This window comes from Psilocybe cubensis, chromosome 1 (assembly GCF_017499595.1).
Source record: "Psilocybe cubensis strain MGC-MH-2018 chromosome 1, whole genome shotgun sequence".
In the NCBI taxonomy this organism is placed as follows: Eukaryota; Fungi; Basidiomycota; class Agaricomycetes; order Agaricales; family Agrocybaceae; genus Psilocybe; species Psilocybe cubensis.
The window spans coordinates 1,378,584-1,398,628 of record NC_062999.1 but is presented as its reverse complement, the minus strand read 5'-3'; the positions used below and the strand labels follow the sequence as shown (position 1 = coordinate 1,398,628).

The 20,045-nt window shown below is 51.0% G+C and overlaps 5 protein-coding genes across 5 annotated transcripts; 3 read left to right on the top strand and 2 right to left on the bottom strand.

The window, feature by feature from the left end:
* Positions 1-2,094: 2,094 nt before the first annotated feature.
* On the bottom strand, positions 2,095-3,179 carry JR316_0000404 (uncharacterized protein; the record flags this gene model as incomplete). Its single annotated transcript, XM_047886219.1, has 3 exons — positions 2,095-2,399; positions 2,448-2,981; positions 3,038-3,179. 3 exons carry the CDS (start codon positions 3,177-3,179, stop codon positions 2,095-2,097), a joined length of 981 nt encoding a protein of 326 aa, XP_047753965.1.
* Positions 3,180-3,295: 116 nt separating this feature from the next.
* On the top strand, positions 3,296-7,822 carry JR316_0000403 (uncharacterized protein; the record flags this gene model as incomplete). The annotated part of the gene is made up of 4 exons (XM_047886218.1): positions 3,296-5,191; positions 5,245-5,319; positions 5,375-5,598; positions 5,713-7,822. The coding sequence occupies 4 exons, from the start codon at positions 3,296-3,298 to the stop codon at positions 7,820-7,822; spliced, it is 4,305 nt and encodes a 1,434-aa protein (XP_047753964.1).
* A 748-nt stretch (positions 7,823-8,570) lies between these two features.
* JR316_0000402 (Chitin synthase 2) lies at positions 8,571-12,372 on the bottom strand (the record flags this gene model as incomplete). The annotated part of the gene is made up of 18 exons (XM_047886217.1): positions 8,571-8,640; positions 8,722-8,835; positions 8,962-9,417; positions 9,517-9,647; positions 9,710-9,862; positions 9,932-10,009; positions 10,068-10,196; positions 10,267-10,315; positions 10,383-10,455; positions 10,515-10,665; positions 10,730-10,765; positions 10,834-10,906; positions 10,967-11,006; positions 11,057-11,119; positions 11,184-11,338; positions 11,391-11,461; positions 11,513-11,654; positions 11,708-12,372. 18 exons carry the CDS (start codon positions 12,370-12,372, stop codon positions 8,571-8,573), a joined length of 2,649 nt encoding a protein of 882 aa, XP_047753963.1.
* A 1,174-nt stretch (positions 12,373-13,546) lies between these two features.
* On the top strand, positions 13,547-14,823 carry JR316_0000401 (casein kinase I; the record flags this gene model as incomplete). The annotated part of the gene is made up of 4 exons (XM_047886216.1): positions 13,547-13,631; positions 13,691-13,965; positions 14,026-14,672; positions 14,733-14,823. 4 exons carry the CDS (start codon positions 13,547-13,549, stop codon positions 14,821-14,823), a joined length of 1,098 nt encoding a protein of 365 aa, XP_047753962.1.
* A 1,571-nt stretch (positions 14,824-16,394) lies between these two features.
* JR316_0000400 (putative coatomer subunit gamma) lies at positions 16,395-19,779 on the top strand (the record flags this gene model as incomplete). The annotated part of the gene is made up of 11 exons (XM_047886215.1): positions 16,395-16,640; positions 16,705-16,863; positions 16,948-17,396; positions 17,453-17,586; positions 17,638-17,816; positions 17,880-18,379; positions 18,435-18,532; positions 18,585-18,719; positions 18,770-19,008; positions 19,065-19,482; positions 19,541-19,779. The coding sequence occupies 11 exons, from the start codon at positions 16,395-16,397 to the stop codon at positions 19,777-19,779; spliced, it is 2,796 nt and encodes a 931-aa protein (XP_047753961.1).
* Between the last annotated feature and the right edge of the window lie 266 nt (positions 19,780-20,045).

Sequence of the window (20,045 nt, the reverse complement as noted above, 5' to 3'; positions counted from 1 at the left end):
AAATTGTTGCGCGACTTGATGATCCTGGGTGCGTTGAAGGATAGAGCTGAAACAATCTTGAAAACAGGGTCATTGGGTGGTAGGGGTGTGGTTCGTCAAATCATAAATTGGTCGTACTATCTCGTATCTCGTAACTCGTTAAAAAGAAACCTGGGGGTTGGACGGCTGGCGTAAACATGCAGGTGTGATGTGGGTGGGGTATGGTGCGGTAAGATGTGGGTGATGTGGTGGGTGTGTGGTATGAGTGCGGGCGTGTGTGTATATGTGACAACATCATCAAAAAAGAGCAGCAAAAAAAGAGTGAAGAAAAAAATGCGAGCGAGCAAGTAGTGTATGCATGCATGTATGTATGTATGTACGATGTGGGCGTGTATGGGACTGTGTGTGTGCGTCGTCAGATGTGTGTATGTGGATGGATGGATATATGTAGTTCGTCAGAGGTCGTCGCAAAAAGAAAAAAAAACAAGCAAACAAAAGCCAAAGCATTCAAGGCAGAAAACAGATAAAACCGGGTTATGAAACAACGAGATGATCCAAAAAAAGGAGAAAAAAGACATAAAAAAACGAGGTAAAGATATGAGAAAAGATACAACACGGAAGAAATCTTGAGTAAGGACGCGGTGTCCCCGAACGGAAGTAGGAGGGGGAGTGAAGGAGGAGAGGGAGAAGAGAAGGAGAGAGAGGAACACAAACACAAACACAAAGCAAAACAACAACCGAGACGCAAGCCTCCACTGCCCGCCCCATCATGCCTCGCGCCAGCGCGCCCGCTTGCTAGAAGCGAGAACCAATGACTAAATAAGGCAAGTGGGGAAAGTAAAAAGGCCGGTCCATCGATCGTGTTCGAGAGTCCGTGTTCGCGTATGTATTCCATCCGACACAGCTCGCTCACGCTTACACGACGCGTCGCGTCGCGTAGAACAAAGCTTGCCGAGATTGCAGGGGGTGGGGGAATAGAGGAGGGGGGAAACAGGGACAGAGCGCGTCGGTTCAAGATGTTTTGGTGGTCAAGAATAAATCACGGAAAAAAGAAATCGATAAACACGTCCACGTCCATGTCTTATTCCTCGACTCTCGACTCTCGGCGCGAAAGGAGAAAAAATAACATAGACGGTAGATGCTGATGGCGTTATTCGCACGAGCAAGTGCCAAGTCCAGCTTGAGAGCGAACACCTGCATCAGGTCTCCTTCGAGGAGATTTTTGGGTTCTTCTGTTTCTGGAGTCGATGCCGCGAGAATTTGGAAGACGAGGGATAGAGGGGGTCGGAACGGATATAACACGAACGTGATGCGATACACGACGATAAACCGGCGATTCGTATTTGGATCGATCGATTGGTTGATCGCGGAAAGTTATCTGCAGCAATCAGAATTTACATTGACATGCAGAACCAGAACAAGCAACATAAACTCCCAATCGCATGGACCATGTGACCCTGGAGAAAACTTGGTGAAATTCCTCCCACTCGCAATCGAGGCATGCCATCGTGTTGTTTGCATCGTGTTCCGTCGTGTGATGTGTATGTAGTCCTCGAGTTGTGTATAGTGCGCAGCACGTAGTGTATGTATGGATGTGACTCGGAATAGGAACAGACAGCATCGAGCCATCCGTCCTAGTAATTCCACCGCGGACAAAACAAAACAAAAACAAGGCAGTGATGGATTCGGAATTGGGAATGGGAACGGGGGTAGGGAGGAGGAGAAAAGGGACAACAAGACGCTTTGGCAACCATGCAAATACACCAGCAAATCAAAACTAGACGGAATGAAAAAAACGTCCTTCGACACGCGACGCCTGCACAGCAGGTGGATGGAGGATGTTTAGTTCGGATTCGGATTCGGAGTTGGGTTCAGAGCTGGTTGTGCGTTTGTTATCGACCTAGCCTCCAAAGGAGTGTTTTTGAGTCCTGGGAATTATTCGAGTGGATAGGAACCAGTCCCGTATTTTGCATCGTCCAGAAATGAGAAATAAGTGAGAGAGGCAGAGAGGAGCAGGAAACGGCAAGAAGCGTGAATCTAAACAATGATAATAGAAGAAAGCAAGAATGGATGGATAACATGAGATGGGGTTGGAAAACGTCGCATCGTGAATGATCAATGCCCTCCTTCAGAAGCAGAGGGGCTGGAGTGCTCTGAGCTCATGTGCTGACCTCGGACGCTCACGAGGGAATGAGCGGGGGCAGCGGCAGTGGGGTTGGATCCAGGGAGAACATCGGGAGGGGGTGAGAGGGGCCGGCCGCCGAGGGCAGTGGCAGCGTGCTCTGGAGAGGGAGTGCCTTCGGTCGATAAGGAAATCTTTTCATTGAGGGCGCGGAGACGCTGGGCGTCAGCCTCGAGTTCTGCGATGCGTTTCTGGAGCTGCTGATTCTCTTCCTCCAAGGCACGGATATGGTTGGTAGCTTGATTGAAAAGGTTAGGTTAGACTAGATGAAAGAAACAAGACGGACCTCGCTCGAGCAGGGTGACCTTGCTGCTCTTTTGGTTAGAACTTGGGAGAGCATCCTTGAGCTTTGCATAACCATCTCTGAGCTCGTCGCGTCTGCGCTGCTCTGCCTCGATACGCTGACGACGAGTAGCCTCCTTGCGGGTGTTGGCGAGATTCTCTACAGCGTTGTAGGCGAGACCCATTTCTTCGTCGTCGGAATCGCCCTGAGAACGACCGCGGCGGTGGCGAGAGCCTGAACTTGAAGGAGAAGGAGGTGGATTGTACCTGTTTGGGGTAGTACGATGCACGAGACTGTGGCCCCTAGAGGAAGAGGGGGAGTTTGCAGAAGAGCTGTTGGAGTGGTGGTAGAGGCCGTCGGCGGAGGTATCTGATCCGGAAAGAGGAGGAGAAAGGGCCTCGTAGTTATCCGGGGAGGGAGGAGGGGGCGTGTTTGAGAGAGCCGGGGAAGAGGCGAACACGTTGCCTGGATAATGCTGCTGCTGTTGCTGCTGCTGCATGGCGAGATAGTTTGGATGGATATCCGGAACGATCTGGGCTAGAGAAGAGCTGGTGATCAGAATAAGGAGAGAAAGAGAAAAGAAAGAAACAAACCACGGGCGGATGGATGGGGGATGGATGCATAGGAGGCGAGAGAGGGAGGATAGCCCATCGCGTAGGCCGAGTCATGGTCTGTGCTATGATAGAAATTATAGACGGGCACAGAGGCAGCGGGGTCGTCGACGTGGGGATCCATGGAAGAATGCAATCCAACCTTTCTCTTTGTCCCAATTTATCGCTCTCTTGTTTGCACCAGTTGGGCAACACCCGCCCCTTTTTCGGTCTGCCTTCCCACCCTCCACTTCTTTGGACATGGCCATGCCCACCGACTCCCTCTCCCCGACATGGCGCCCTCCAAAGTCGCCTCTCCCGCCCCACCGCCTGGCCAAGCTCGCTAATGCCCTCGGCGTCGCCACCCCCATCCCCGCCGCCCCGCCCCGCCCCGCCCACGACCCCCTCCCCAGTCCTGTCCTCGACCCCCATTCCCGCCTCTCCCCTACGCCCTCCACCGCCGCCTCTGCCCGCTCCTTTGCCGCCCTCCAGCCCCCCACCTCCAAGTTCCTCCTCCATGTCGTGCCCCCCGCCCATCTCCCCCACAGGGCCGCCGACCCCCATCTGCGCCGCGGCACCCTCGTCCCTGTCCACCCCACCCTCCATGCCCAGCTCGGCGCCATCGCAAAGGAGTACGCGCTCCCGTCCCCCGCCGGCCTTGTCCTCTACCTCGTCACCCAGTCCCAGGAGGCTGCCGACGAGCCTGGCCCCCGTCTGTCCGAGGACATCTGGCGCCATCTCTGGACCCGCGTCCTCCGTGCTGAGCAGCGCGACGATGTCCTCAGTCCATCCCTCAGTCCCCTCTCTTCACGCAGCGTCACTCCAGCTACCCCGCGCACCCCCTTTGCTCTTGCCCCAGCCGCTCGCTCAACCCCCTTCCTCCCCCAGGAAAATGCACCTGCAACAGGCCCCCTGCGTCCCCTGCTCTCCATCTCTAGCACCGCTCCCACTGACTTTCCCCCATACTCACCCCAGGCCTCCTATTCCTCCTCCCCTTCCTCTCTCTCTGACATACGCGCAGCCCACAACAAATCTGCCCCTCCCTCCTCTTCCACTTCCCATTCCCACTCCGAGGCAGAGGAGGCGTCTACCCCAGACACATCTGTCGTAGATGACGCGAGCGGGCTACCACTACCCGGCCTCACATCCCCCTCGCTTATCCCCATCCTCGCCAAAGTCGAATTCGACATTGATAAGCGCAAGGCCGCCTGGTACGAGCCATGGCTGCGCAGCCGTCGCGCAAACCAGGCAAAGCGCGCCCGTGTCGAGAAGGAAAAGAAGGGCAAGGCGGAGCAGAGAGAGGGTAGTGAGAGCGGGGACGCAGAGGAGGAGGGAACCAGGGCCGCGCCGATTGAGCTCTTGATGGGCAAAAAGGACACGAAGGATCCATTCGGACTCGCCTCAGCTCCTGTCACTGTGCCCATCGAGCCAGAGGAGGAGGAGGAGGTAGCAGCCGAAAACGGATATGCACGTCTCTCAGACGATGACAGCGACGACGACGACGAATTTGCAGAAGAAAATACGGCGCGCGTTATGCCTCCACCACCCCCCGACGCCGATCCGCTGAGCGACGTGTTCGGGAACGATGCAGATACCTGGGCCGAGATTCACGCTGAACGACCGAAATCCAAACACCTCTCCAACCCTAACATTGTTCCTCTCGCGCTGACCGCACAGGAACTCGAAGACGACTCTCATGACCAAAACGACCACCACGATGACAACGACGACGAGACGAAATCGACGAAAGAAGAAGACGAGGTATTTGAGATGTTGGATATGATGGGCAACCCCAAACTCGCAATGTCGCTACCGTCGCCTGAAAAGCCGCATTCGCCAGATATGGGTGCGACCCCACGCAAGATCCCCCCGCCGCTTGTACTGAAAGGGAAAGACAAGTCGGTCGTTTCTGCCCTTGTCTCTGCTACCAAGGAGGACAGCGGCTCGAGTGCAGTGGGTTCGCCTGGTTCTGCGGGCCTTGCGTATCTGCGAGAGGGGGATGTGTCCCCTCAGAGTCAGGGGTCAACGGAGGAGAAGGAGAAGGCAGAGGAGGTGTATGTGACGCGCGTGCGTAGCCCGACAGAGTCGCTGGAAAAGCGCGCAGGCGCCGTGTTTGACGATTTGGACTTTGACCTTGGACTGGATCCTACTGAGGACGTGAGTACATGCAGTGATTATTTTTATTCATATTTTCATGTTCTATGTTACAGTTTGACGAAGACGACCCTCATGACCGACGGAGGAGCCAATATCTCATGCGCGCTCAGCTCGACGATCTCGAAAAGGTGTGCTTCCAGTCTTTTCTGGTCGTAACCATCCACTTACCCCGCATTCTTGCAGACAATGGCCCAACTCTCCCCACGAATTCTCAACCTCAGCCTCGAGGACGAGCCACACAACATGAGTTTCGGTAGTTCAGCCACGGGCCTCTCGCCGCGCTCCATGGGCGCGAAAACTGTATCGCTCTCGCCGGGACGCAATTCAGATCTCTTGCCTTCGACGACGCTGACGGGCTCGCCGCGCCTTCCGCGGCATCCTGAGCCTGATCCGGCTGATGGTCCTATGTACGTCTTTCACTTTTATTTGCTTCATTTCCGTCTGCCTTCTCCTTCCTTGCCTTGTATTGTTTACACAAGGTCTAACAAACTTTTTTTTTACCGTTTATTGTACTCGTTCAGGTCATGGCCCGCAGTTCCCTTCTCGGCGATCAAAGACCGCGAGGCGTCCTCTTCCAGCAACGCAGACGCGCCCCCGTCTCCACCGCGTCTCGCGGTCAACGGCGTCACGACCTCTGCGCCCCGCTCGTACATGCCCAGTCGCGCACCCACAGGCAGCGGTCTTTCTGAAAGCGAGCGCCGGAAGAAGCTAGAGGATAACGAGCAGGCGCTGTACCCTGGATCCTCCTCTGTACCTCCTCCGCCGAATAGCAACAATAACACGATCACCATTAACAGCAGCGGGACGGGCGCAGAGTCACCAGTGATACCGCTCTCGCCTGACCCCTTTGGGCGTCACGGACCATCGCCGTCTCCTTCTTCGCCAGAACCAATTGTTATGACAGGCGCTCAGTGGGATACGATGACGATAGGAAAAGGTGGTGGGCTGTCGCCTGATGCGTTTGGCGCCCACCAGCAGCATCTGCACTCGCCGTTTTTGGCGCAGCAGCAACAGCAGCCGATGCCTATGTCAATGCAGGGGCAAGGACAAGTGCAAGGGAGAGAGCGCTCGAACACCACCACGAGCCGGTTCTCTGCTGACTCGCTCAAGGGCGACGAGGTCGCTGCGTCCCTCGCCTCGGGCTCTTCATCGTCACTCGCTACCGCGTCGAGTGGGAGCCTCGCCCCGGCGAAAAACCAGAACAGGGCGACACTGATGTCAGTCAAGAGCATCAAGAAACTCTGGAGGAAGAGCAACAACAAGTCGCAGGGCGGGTCGAGCGCGAGCAATACCGTGCCGGTCCCCGCGCTGCCTCCTATCCAAACCAAAATGCAAAATCAAAATCAGACGCATGTGCGGGGACAGAGCTCGGTCTCGATGCCGCCTCCGACACCAACGTCCGCGTCGATGTCGATGGCACAGAAGGCTGCCGCCTCCGGGCGCACCTCGCCTCTTGTCCCGCCGCAGCGCCCTACCCGCCCGTCGGAGGAACAACTCGATTTGCCGGATGTGCCGGATATACCGGCCTCGGCACATGTGCACGCGGCGTACCCTGCGAGCGGGCGGGCGTCTGCCCAGTCGATGGCGTCGATGACGGTGCCGCAGGCGCAGGCGCAGATGCCGATGAATGGCGCGGGGGTGGGCGCTGGTGGCGGGCGGCTGTCGCCCCAGCCTTCATTGTCGGGGTCGGTGGGGAGGCCGTCGTTGGATGGACATAGACCTTCTTTGGAACAGCAGCAGTTTCAGCAGCAACAGCAACAGCAGTTTCAACAACAGCAATTTCAACAGCAGCAGCAACAGCAACAGTTTCAGCAACAACAATTTCAACAGCAGCAGCCGTTTCAGCAGTACCCACACCCACAGCAGCAGCAACATTTTCACCAACTCTCTGTCCCCTCTTATCCCGGGAGGAACCCTAACCCGGGGCCTATAATCACCCCGCATATGAAAGCCGGTAAAGCAGCCACATCGGGGCTCGATCGTCTGCACTTTGACCAGGAATCGCCTTACCCTATGCCCGCGCGCCGCTCACCCCAGCCGCAATCGCAATCTATGCGCCAGTCCCCTATCCCCACCTCGCCGCCACCACTGCCCGGGCATACCATAGTGTCGTCCGACCAGGAACAGCAGAACCTCGCACGCAAGTCGATTCTGCGGTGGAAGTCTGCTGCAGCGAGCACGACAGCGGGGTCCGCGCCGCCTACGCCCGTCGAGCTGCAGCCGCGGTCCGCGAGCGCGCGCGGGCGGCGGCCTAGCGCGGCTAACCTCGGTGGAAGCAGTAGCAGCAGCAGCAGCGGTGCCGCGTCCGCTCGCGCGTCGGTGACGTCACCTGACCTGCTACCGCCGCCAAGCCCACAAGTTCCAACGCAGTTTGCGGACCACCGCGCGTCGCAGCGCTCGCGGCTGACGACGTCGTCGACGGAGGACGCGGCGTCCGGGTCGTACTCGCCGCCGAAGCGGCAGGCGTCGCTGCTGAGCCAGGCGTCGTCGCTTGACGCACGGTCGATGGCGTCCTCGCGCTCGCGCGATTCGCAGGGCTCGCGGCCGAGCTTTGATGCATCCCAGTTCGAGTTTGTGTCGCCCAAGGCTGGCGGCACGTTGAGTTATCCGTACAACACCATTGATCGTTAGATCGCTAGACCCACATAGCTTTGTTCATTTTTTTTCTTTTTTACGCAACTCACTTTTATGGTTTATCTGTGTTTCATTTCCATCCTCTTTTATCGCATTATTACGCATTTTAAGTAGCTTGATTACGCATCGCATGCAGCATCGCCCCCAGCATACCCTTTTATACTTTCGTATTTACATATTCTCCCTCGATTTCATCTCACTGTAATTTATTAAAACACATAATGCTTCGATTTGCTATCTCGCAGGTTGCTCGTTTTATTAAAAAGAACTTTGGCCTTACGATTATATATTTCTTTAGACCACTCTTAAAGTAATTTCACCCGGGTCTTATTATCTTCAACTGTAGTATTCGACGCAATCAGATTCAAAAATACTATTAAAGTAGTCAACAAGGCCGAGGGGTCGTAAGCAGGTTATATATTCGTTCGAAGCATTATAAAATGACAAACAAGAAGAAATTCCGTTCCACGTCGTCGAAAAATGAGAAGATAAAGGATGATACGTGCAGGAAAAGGTTTGCAGATACCATTGTCGAAACCCCTAGAAAATCAATTTACAGGGGTGCAGGGAAAAGAGGAGGAGGGTCCATGGGAACATGGGAAGGGGTATCGGGTAGCAATACAAATTTAGGGTTCTCGAAATGACGGTCCGTAGGGGGGTTTATCACAGCAAGCAGCAATAACAGGCATATAGCAAGTGCGAAGCGTATAGGATAGTGGGTTATTACGTGGTCGGTTGGTGGACATTAAAGACCAACTAGTCGCAGGACCAGGTACAAAAATGAACCTGTGAACCGTACCGCTGATAGACCAGCACTAGATGAGGGAGAGAGCATTGTTTCAGTTCCAGGCTAGAGGTCAAGAAGCCCAGAGAGCGAGGTGAAAGGAAAAACTTACAAGGCATAGAAGAGGAAGGTCAGGTAAGGGTTAAACGCAGTCTCGCCGGATTTGTTCACATGCGTGGCCACCCAATCCGTGAAAGTGGTTGATGTGAAGACGATGATCATGAGCCTAATGCAAGAAAAGAAAGAGGGTAGACAGATTGCATCAGTATCAGTAGGAGATTAAGGTATAGATACAATTTTCCGCGTGCACGTTGCGTAATGGGAAAATGAAGGTTGAATGAAAGGTACATACATGTTGGATCCAACCCATGCCAGGACAACATTAGTTCGACTATTCCTGTCGTGGTCAGTCTGCTTCGTGGCAGCGTCGCGATGTTCCTTCTCCTCAGGGGGCTTGTTCTTGAGGGCATTTCTTGAAGCGGCCCAGAGCTGATCAACGTCTTCTCGCGCAGTTGGCAGCTCCACCTCCATCAGTTCCTTGCCATCGTCGCCCTTAACTTTTTTAGCACCACCCAAATCTTTTGCCGCTCCGTTGTCTCCCTTTGTACCCCAAGTGACATCGTGCAGATTGCACATGGCGTACATCATGAGAATGTTGACATACGAAGGGAGGAGGAACATGTATTGGGTGAAACTTGTGAACATGTGCCAGGGTTCAAAGTGCATGAAGGAGCTAATGAAGTACAATCCATAAGTAGCGAGAAGGGCGACACCAATTTCTTGGAGGGTCTTGTTAGTCCTGATGAGCCTGTAAAGTTTCCCATTCATGTTAGCAATATTTTGGGAGAAGCGTCGCCTGTGTTGATGCGAGGGATCGACGCCACCGACAATGAAGAAAGATACTCACTCAGGGAAGTTCTTCCAACCCTCGACGTTGTGCGGAACAGCAAGGTAAACAGTGTATCCAGCACACCATGTCGTAATAACGCTGCACAAGCCAAACAGCACCATTGCCACAACGTATGCCCATTTCGAACCCTATTCCGAAATGAATTTGAACATTCACATGGTCATGTAACTCGAGTCAAAAAAGCACACACCTGGGGTCGATTGCCCAAAGAACAAACAAGAACGAGGAACAGAAGACCAATGTACAGATTCAGGAAAATCTCGAAGACAGCCTTGCCGGCACCTCTACTAAGGAAATTGAATGCATCCGCATCCCCAGAGTCCTTCGTGGCCGAAGAAACAAGCTATAAGATGAAGCGGGGAGGCATTTAGCTTCGGAGAAATATGCAGGGTCTTTGAAACAAAATTCTTACGAAGAAGAATGAAAGATAGAAGTTAGCCAGGGACGTCCATGTGAAAATGAGCTGGATAGCGTTGTAGATGAACTCAATCTACTCGTCGTATGTCAGTCAGTACAATTCTGCTACGACATGATAACATATTTTTTACCTGTAGGAAAATTTTGCGGAAGAAGTTTTGACCGGATGTCCAAATTCTGAAGAAGAATACCGTGGCATGGATGGATGCGAAAAGAGAACCGTTAAGCCATCGTCGACGCTGGGAAATGAATTCCGGGACCTGATATCATGATGATCGATATAAGTCTATATTCGCTCAATGTATAAGAATAACGATGCAGATAACTTACACTGGCCGGCACATCGGTAGCGGCCTTCGCACTCTTGACGTATTTCAAACTAAGTATACGCCAAGAGTTCATGAGCTTTGCACGAAAGGGGTGTACATAAAAAGTTAAAGACTTACACCCATCCTTCACGCTTCTTGGTTACAATCTCGAAACAAAGGATACGATCCTCAGCGAGGTACATGTTTCGTTCTAATGGAGGAGATAGTTGAGAAATTTTCATAAATCAAAACAGCTTAACAAAGACTAACCGAAAAGACCAGCACCGCTGCCTCCAGCATGCATGGTCTCGCCCTTGAAGTATGAAGCAAGAGGCCCTTTGCCATCAGGACCATTCAAAAGCGCCCTGTAGCGGTAAGCACTGAATGCTCCGGGAAGCACGCTGATGTAGCCAAAGACACTCTAGGGGTAGATAGCGCATACATTAAGTATTTGATCAATCAACTTCAAAGCCGGCGTGACTAACCTCCAAGGGTTTGTCCAGAATATTTGACATTTTGTACTGGCGGAGATAAGAAGTTACATCAATGACGGGCGTACGACGCTAGTAAAATACAAGGACAGGTTTACCTCAAAATTCTGTGATGCGACAAGAGGCGACTTGAGCACTTCGCCGCAAGCACGACCAGAGTCGACACAGATTCTAACAAAAGTAAAGTACCATGACAAAATGCATCAGAAATTTTTTATGAACACCACTCACTCTCCGCAAGCGCCGCCAACATTTTTGTGTTTATCGAAGCCTGCCAAAGGGCATCAATAATACGACCGAGCATACCAGACGGTCACTAACATTTCCATAATTCGTAAATTGAGGTTCCCGTGGGTTTGGTGCCAACATCAAGAAGAACACAAACTATACAATTATGATGGTAAATATGGCAGCCGAGTAAGAAAAGTCGTATATAGAGCGGACATACCATTAGGTTTCAATAGAGGTCCGAAAGCGTTGAAGAACCAGCGGTGACTGTTCAACTTTTTCTTGTTCTGTTCCTTGAGACAGAACAAGACTTGGACGGGGCAGGAACCGGTCGAGACTTCGCCTGTATCTGTCACAATGACATTGGTTGTGTATCTGATCGTAGAACATGAGAAATATGGCGATCGAGTTGAGAAAATAGGCATACTCAAAGATGTGTGCTGTAACATCCTTTCCACCAACTGAATCTTTTGCAATGCCTTCTTGATAGCATCCCATCTAGAAGATGTGATCAGTATTGATGCGATGAACTATTTTTGATCGACTTACTAAATTGAGAACTTGGAGGGTACGTTTGTTAACTTTGTTTCGACCATCGGAGACGACACAGACGACGACTTTTTTCCAGCCTTCGGGGCCCCACATTTTGGACTTGGACCTACTGCACAAATGGGCAATGTTCTTAATGACGCTATGACACGAGATCAATTTGATGAACAGAAAGTGTAGATGGTAGTAACGCACGCGTTCATGGTCTTGACAAAGAGCACTTCATCTTCGTTGTACATTGTCATAACAATAAACAGCTCTGTCTGACGTCCCCACAGAAATTGGCGGAGAGAGTATCTTGAAGACTTGAAATCGTCAGGGTCGCAGGTCGCGGCGGTGTAGCGCATCTTGGAGAACTCTTCCACATCGGTCTTGCCTGCTGGAACAATGTGTGAAGGAACTGGTACGTCAAGCACCAAGTTGCCCTGGAAGAGCTGGACCTGCTTGACCGAACGGCGCTTCATGAGCTTATCCCGAGCCGTTGACCAGCCTGCGCTGCTCTGGTCGCGATACACGCCAGGCCTCTGCTGAGGTGGTGGATACTGCTGAGCGTAGGGCATGTTGGGTACAGGGGGGGTGTTGACGTTGACTTGTGACATTTCGTATGGATTGAGATGAGCTTGCGAGCCAGCGTAGCTACTTTGAAATGACTTTGCGGACTTGTTGTCCCATTGGTCCTGGTCATTTCGATAGCCCTGGTTATGAGCACCGTAGTCGACAACACCAGTGTTGCCGGGATTGGACGGTGGATAGGATGGATATGCGTCCTGTTGCCCAGGTTGCGGATAAGTTTGCTGCCGCTGGGGTTGTTGATAGGGCGAGTTGGCATAATAGGGATCTGTGTTCTGGCGGTAAGCCATAGTGGCTGACTCTATGTAGCGAACGTATTAGCCTTCAGTAGATGTCGAAGGGTATCCAAAGGAAAGAGAGACGAAAAGAGGGGCGGAAGAAAGAGACCGTGGTGGTTTGGGAACAAGCAAGGTTGCTTTCCTGAGATCAGTACATTTTTGGAGTCTGTTGAAATGGCAAATTTGCTCTAGTCCATCTTGGCTACGGCAACACTTGTGCAACCCCGTCTGACAAAACTCAGATGAGCTGCAAACTAATTTTATTCTGTATACGAATAATAGGCTACACAAAGAGCCAGAGGGGCGTATCTACTGTGTGAAAGGTGCTGGGGCGCCTCTGCTGACCGGCCAGCGCGACCAGGGGCAACGGGCCGCTGGGCAGCCGGCGCCTCTTAGCTGGCATGCCTACGAAATGCAATCAAGGAAGACATTAACGGTTGCAGGAAAGTGCATCCCGTTGCAGCCATACATAGATGGAGCCACGTTGCATGCAATGCAAGGCCGGGATTTGTAGGAAACAAGTCGGTGGGAGTATACGAGGCGGGATTGAGAGGAGGAACAAGGCAGTGCAGCGATGGGTTCATGTTCCTCCCGAGTCGCACTGACTGGAGAGACATCGGACTCGCTTTTCTTAGCTGACAAGACACGCCTGCAAATAGACAGCTGAGCGGACAGACAGCCCTTTGTTTTACAATAGGACTCAAGTAATCGATTAACCACACTTTCAAACTCCGCTGCACTGCTTGGTTTCGATTCTCGTTGTCTCCCTTTCCTCTCATCATCTAACGCCCACTCCCTCTCCCCCTCTCTCTTCCTCTCTTTCCTCCAAAAAAATAGGTATTTCCTCTTTCTTTTCTTTCTTGTTCGCTTCTCCTCCTTCTCCCCCCCGTATATCCCGCTGCTTCAAGCCTGCGTGCTGCCAGACCCTTTCCACGCCGCACACAACGTGGCTGGTGCAGGGCGAGTCCTTGCGCTGTCTCCTGATGTCGCTCGATTCTGCACAGAACGGGCTTAGTCCTCTATCATTCGTTTCGCTGTCAGCCGCCCGCAGGCTGGCGTGAGGGGCTGCATATAAACCACATGTCTGCCACTATTTAACTCCTCTTCTGCCCCACCTCTCACCCCTCTTCCTCCGTGCTAACTTTTCTCTTCCAGTTTCTTCTTCGCTCTTCATATATCTCATTCAATGGCCGACACGTCTACACACAGGCTCGATCTCAGAGTTGGCGGCAAATACAGGCTTGGGAAAAAGATCGGTTCTGGCTCCTTTGGTGCGTTCTTTTTCCGTTCTCTCTGCCCTTTTGTTCTCATCCATGTCTCTCCTCTATAGGTGACATCTATCTTGGGATTAACATAATCTCAGGCGAGGAGGTCGCCATCAAGCTTGAATCCGTCAAAGCCAAGCACCCGCAGCTCGAGTATGAGTCAAAGGTCTACAAGACCCTCGCCGGTGGTGTTGGAGTCCCCTTTGTCAGATGGTTTGGCACAGAGTGCGACTACAACGCCATGGTTCTCGATCTCCTTGGTCCTTCCCTCGAGGACCTCTTCAACTTTTGCAACCGCAAATTTAGTCTCAAGACAGTCCTTCTCCTTGCTGACCAATTGGTATTCATCTTTCTTGATCAATGCCTCATCTCTTTTTTTCTCACAACTCATCATGACTAGATTTCTCGTATCGAATACATTCACTCTCGCAACTTTATCCATCGCGATATCAAACCAGACAACTTTTTGATGGGCATTGGCAAGCGTGGCAATCAGGTCAACGTCATCGATTTCGGTCTTGCAAAGAAGTTCCGCGACCCCAAGACCCACCTTCACATCCCTTACCGCGAGAATAAGAACTTGACTGGTACTGCTCGTTATACGTCCATCAACACCCACTTGGGTGTCGAGCAGGCTCGCCGCGATGATCTCGAATCTCTCGCCTATGTTCTTATGTACTTCCTTCGTGGTGCTCTCCCGTGGCAAGGTCTCAAAGCTGCTACCAAGAAGCAGAAGTACGACCGTATCATGGAGAAGAAGATGACAACGCCAACTGATCTCCTTTGCCGCGGTTTCCCCAACGAATTCGGAATCTTCCTTAACTATACCCGTGCTCTTCGCTTCGATGACAAACCTGACTATTCATACCTTCGCAAACTCTTCCGCGACCTCTTCGTCCGTGAGGGTTACCAGTATGATTATGTCTTCGACTGGAGTGTCCAACGTGGCGCTCAGGAAGAAGGCACTCAGGGCTCTGGTTCCAAGTCAGGTGCCCCTAGGCGAAAGGTCGTTCAGGAAGAAGACGAGCACCGCGCAAGCGACAGGATGTAAGTTGACCTCGGTGCATTTTGTGGATTTAGATTTCCTTTACTCATGCTCTTTCCTAGGCTTCGCTCCCATACCCGCCAGGCGCAACAAGCGGCACCTGGCGCAGTTGGTCAGCAGCGAGGCGCTAGACGTGATGCGGAACTGTGGTAAAGGAGATCTCGTATCGACGGTGGAACTCTCATTCTCGGTTGCCTGTTTGTTCTCTTTGTTCTGTCTGCGCTTCCCGAGAGTATCCGGGCGAGTGGGGGGTGGAGGGTAGAATGCAACGTTTCGCTCGGTTTCGGGGTGGTTTGTTCTCTCGGCTGTCAATGGGAAGCCGGGAGTTCTTCGGCGGTGGAACGCGGTGATGTGGTATTATTGGTGTTTGGGGTGAAGCGCTTTTGGGATCAAGACTCTTTTCAGCGGTTGGGGCACGTCCGGTTCGATTATTACGATGCCATGCATACAGCTCACGGCAAATACTATCATTCAACAAATCGATATCGGCTCCTTATCTATACGTCCTGGCCCTATTGTTGCCATCCTCATCTCAACATCTCGACTAGAAGCAAAGATCTGGGAGTCGTACTCGACGCTCTAGACTTCCATGTATCTTCCTTCACCTCTACCATATCATGAACGCATAGAACGGCCAAATCAATACGCGTTACGACTTGAAATATACAATGGCTCGGTGCACCAATAACAAACTTATTTAAAAACGGACGCTTTTTTCTTTTCTTTAACAGGCCTGGGTCATTTCTCATACCCCTCCACTGACATTTCCTCTGCATCAGTAAGGAAATCAGCCGTGGGTATGATGTGTTTGCCTGTGTCTGCCTTTCCCTCTATTCCACATCATGTATGACCACAAATCTCCTCCGCGCCCGTTTTCTTCTCAAACTCCCCTATTTGCAACCCATTAATACTTTGGATATCTTTCTCCCAAGTCTTCTTCAAATCATTTTATTATTTTCTCGACCATTCCTCCCACTTTTTTCTTCATGTAATTCAACTCTGACGAGCTCCAAGAACACTCGCGCACATCTTCATCAATTCTGGATCGCATTTTAATCGACAACCAATCCAAACGTTCCTTACAACGCTTCCATCTCCTCTTTTTTCCATTCAGTTTTCTTTTTCTTTTTCTCTTCCTCCTTTCTGTTTCAGCACAACTCCCATCATCCATTCTCGTATTTGATTGTGTACTTCTGGTCTCTGGTTCCTTGCAATGTGTTCGTCCTTCTGTCCCCCACCTCTTCCTGGGCTCTTGCTTGTTCAAGAGCTCCGTTGAGGGCGAGTGGGATAGAAGAGGGCGCCAAGATAGTCGGGAGCGGCTCGAGTGCAATAGGAGGAAGACTAAAACTCTCATGGTCTGTTGTATGCGGTGGGCATGTCGGGTGTGTTAAGATGTTATGGTTATAGGGTGGTTTCTGCGGCACATAATGTTGAAGTGGATAAATGGAATACGCTTTAGGTCGTTTCTTATTTTACGTAGATACATTTGTTGTCGCGACTGTAGTATTATTGATGATGACGATAAGAACATTGTTATTGCACTCAAAATTGAAATCGTTTACCAATTGAATGTTGCCATGAATTCAGACACCGGGGCAGTTGCATCGATCTTACGGATGCTCTTGACAAACAGTGGGATGGTGTTGCCAAACAAACGTTCCACGTCCACGACACCGCATCTTACGCCTAAGTCGACCTCTTGACGACTCTGTAATCCCTCAAAAATGGCCTCTTTCGCCATGGTCTTTCCCTCTAAGAAAGAGGACGAAAGCGGCCTGAGCTCATACTATAACAACAAAACGACGATCATCCAGGAAGCACGCGTGTTCAATGAATCTCCAGTCAGTCCTAGGAAGTGCAGGGCACTCCTCACGCGGATCGTATATTTGCTCTATGTCGGGGAGACGTTTGGAACACAGGAGGCTACGACACTGTTCTTTGGGACAACAAAACTGTTCCAGAATAAAGATGTGCGTGATGCAGCTTCTGTGCATGTGCGATGTCCATTGGTGTTCTTACAATGTCGTTCCACAGAGCGCTCTGCGTCAGGCTGTATATCTGGCCATCAAGGAGCTCGCAGCATCGGCGGAGGATGTGATCATGGTTACGGCCAGTATAATGAAAGACATACAACCCAACTCAGAGGTCATTTACCGACCAAATGCCATCCGCGCTCTCTGCAAAATTATTGATGTATGTTTCTATTCCCTGTCTCCTATTAATGCGTTTTCCGCGCCATTTGGTCAAAGCAAGCTGCTGATGAAGTATTGGGATTAGCCGTCCATGGCGCAAGGTGTTGAACGGTTCTTCAAGGCGGCTATTGTGGACAAGAACCCGGCCATTGCGTCCGCTGCCCTCGTGTCTGCTTACCACCTCTTCCCGAATGCTAAGGAAGTTGTTAGACGATGGGTGAACGAGGTTCAGGAGGCCGTCAGCGCCAAATCTTCTTCGTCTTTCTTTGGCTCCGGCAGCAGCGGCGGATACCTCGGCTTTGGAGGAGGCTCGCAGCCTAGTGGACCCCAGACAATCCCATCGACGAGCTTCATCGCTCAGTACCATGCTCTCGGACTGCTTTACCTTATGCGCCAGCAAGATAGGATGGCGATCACTAAGATGATCCAGCAACTGGGTGGAGGAAAGTCTGGTGCTGGCACGACATTGAAAAACCCGATGGCTCTCTGCATGCTTATTCGATATGCTGCCAAAGTTATTGAGGACGATCCAAAGTGCGCGTTTTCACACATACATGAAATGAATATCCTGACCTCCTTTTCACCTATAGTGTGCAAAGACAGATGCTGGAACTTCTGGAAGGCTGGTTGCGTCATAAGAGTGACATGGTGAACTTTGAGGCTGCGCGAGCTATTTGCGAGATGAAGAATGTTCAGCCGGCGCAGTTGACGAAACCTATTGCTGGTACGTGAATTCTAAACTTGTGGGTGATACTTTGCTGAACTATTTCCGTAGTGCTCCAGGTTTTCCTTACTACTCCTAAACCTGTTCTCAAGTTCGCTGCTGCTCGCACCCTCGCTGCTCTCGCCGTATCACATCCTGCCAGTGTCGCAACATGTAACATTGATCTCGAGACCCTCATCGCCGATCCTAACCGCAGCGTTGCCACATACGCGATTACCACCCTGCTCAAGGTTTGTTTGTTTTTTTGCCCTTGAATGATCGTTTAGTGTGCTTACAATAGAGGGGGTTTGTAGACTGGCAATGAAGCCTCTGTTGACAGACTCATCAAACAAATCACTGGCTTCATGTCTGAGATCAGTGATGAATTCAAAGTCATCATCGTCGATGCCATTCGTTCACTTTGCCTCAAATTCCCTGCCAAACACGCGTCAATGCTCACTTTCCTATCTAGCGTTCTTCGAGATGAGGGTGGCTACGATTTCAAACGAGCCGTTGTTGAGGCCATGTTCGACATGATCAAGTTCATCCCTGAATCGAAGGAACAAGCTCTGTCGCACCTTTGTGAGTTTATCGAAGATTGCGAATTTACCAAGCTTTCTGTCCGTATTCTCCATTTGCTCGGTGTCGAAGGACCTCAATCACCACAACCGGCCAAGTATATTCGTTTCATCTATAACCGCGTCGTTCTGGAAAATGCAACTGTCCGTGCTGCTGCAGTCACAAGTTTGGCTAAATTCGGAGTCAACTCGGCAGAGCCTACTCTCAAAAAGAGTATCACAGTCCTTCTTAACCGGTATGTCCCATATATTCGTTATTGATCCTACGGCATTGGTTGATGTTTCTGATAGCTGCCTCGACGATGTGGACGATGAAGTTCGCGATCGCGCGGCTTTGTACTTGAAGGTCTTCAAGGTGAAGTCTTTGGAAGAGACCTATGTCAAAGAAGGTATGAATATATTCCTTTACGCTGTTCGATGCCCGTACTGAGTGCGCCACAGAATCAGTCTTTTCGTTATCCGCTCTCGAATCCAAGTTGGCGGCATATGTGAAGGACCCATCAGCGGCGGCGCAACCCTTTGACGCCTCATCGATACCTAAAATCAGTCGTGCTCAGGCTGCCCAGGAAGTCGCCCGTATGTTTCTCGAAGTACTTTATTCGTTCTTTTATTGATCGTATGCGTAGGCCCAAGCACTCTCGATACCATCGGTGCACCTGTGTCTAAAGTTGCCGAAGCCCCTGCTGCACCCTCAGCAGCTGAGAAGCAATCAACTTATGCTCAGGAACTTGCTGCTATTCCCGAGTTCGCTGCCTATGGACCGGTTATCAACAGTAGTGCCACTCCTTCACAGCTTACTGAAAGCGAGACTGAATACCAGGTCAACTGCGTCAAACATATTTTCAAAGAGCATGTTGTCTTCCAGGTATGCTTATTTTCTATTTGTTGAAAATGGACTCACGGACTTAATTCTACTTTTAGTTCAATCTTTCCAACACCATTCCCGACACTGTTTTGGAACAAGTTTCGGTCATCATGCAACCTCAGTCTGATGACACCGGCCTTGTAGAAGACTTTATCATTCCTTTGCCTGCTCTGTCCTCCACAAACTCGCCAGGGGTCGTGTTTGTCTCCTTCACTCGGGAAAATCCTGATGTATATGCCATTGCTTCATTCAAATGTACTCTCAAGTACATTAGCAAAGAGCTCGATCCTTCTACGGGCGTTCCTGAAGAAGATGGATACCCAGATGAATATGAGGTTGAAGATGTAGAGCTCAGCGCCGGCGGTGACTACATTGTGCCTAGCTACTCGAGCTTCAGCTCAGAATGGGAACGTTTGAAGTCGGCACCCAATGCTACGGAAACATTTGCACTATCTGCAATGGAGAGTCTCAAAGGTATGTAAACGGTTTCGCTTTTTGTTAGCCACGATGCTGACCTATTTTTTAAATCCAGCTGCTTGCGACTCTATCATCGAGGTGCTAAACATGGAACCTTTGGGAGGGACGGAGAATCCTTCATCGACTTCGGTGCACACTCTCCAATTGTCTGGCCTGGTAACAGGTGGTGGCGGAAAAGTCCTTGTACGTTGTCGGATGACATTCTCGAGGGGTGAGGGCGTCACACTGGAGTTGGGTGTTCGTGCGGAGAAGCAGGAAGTCTGCGACCTTGTCCTGGCTGCTGTGGGTGGTTGATAGACTATCTTTTTTACTCTTTTGTTATTTTTTTCGCATTTCTTTGTAAGCTTCAATACCATTTCGCGGATTTCTTTTGGTTTTGGTTTGTCGCTGGGATGTACTTGATAAAACTGCTATTATGCTGGTGGAGGTATGTTTGCCTGTTTAATATTATAATAATAAGAACCACGTACTTTAAAGTGCAATAGGTGAGGCGCAATTGAGTTACACATTCTGAAAAATACTACTCTATGTATCCTCTATACAAAAATTACTGTTGAGCA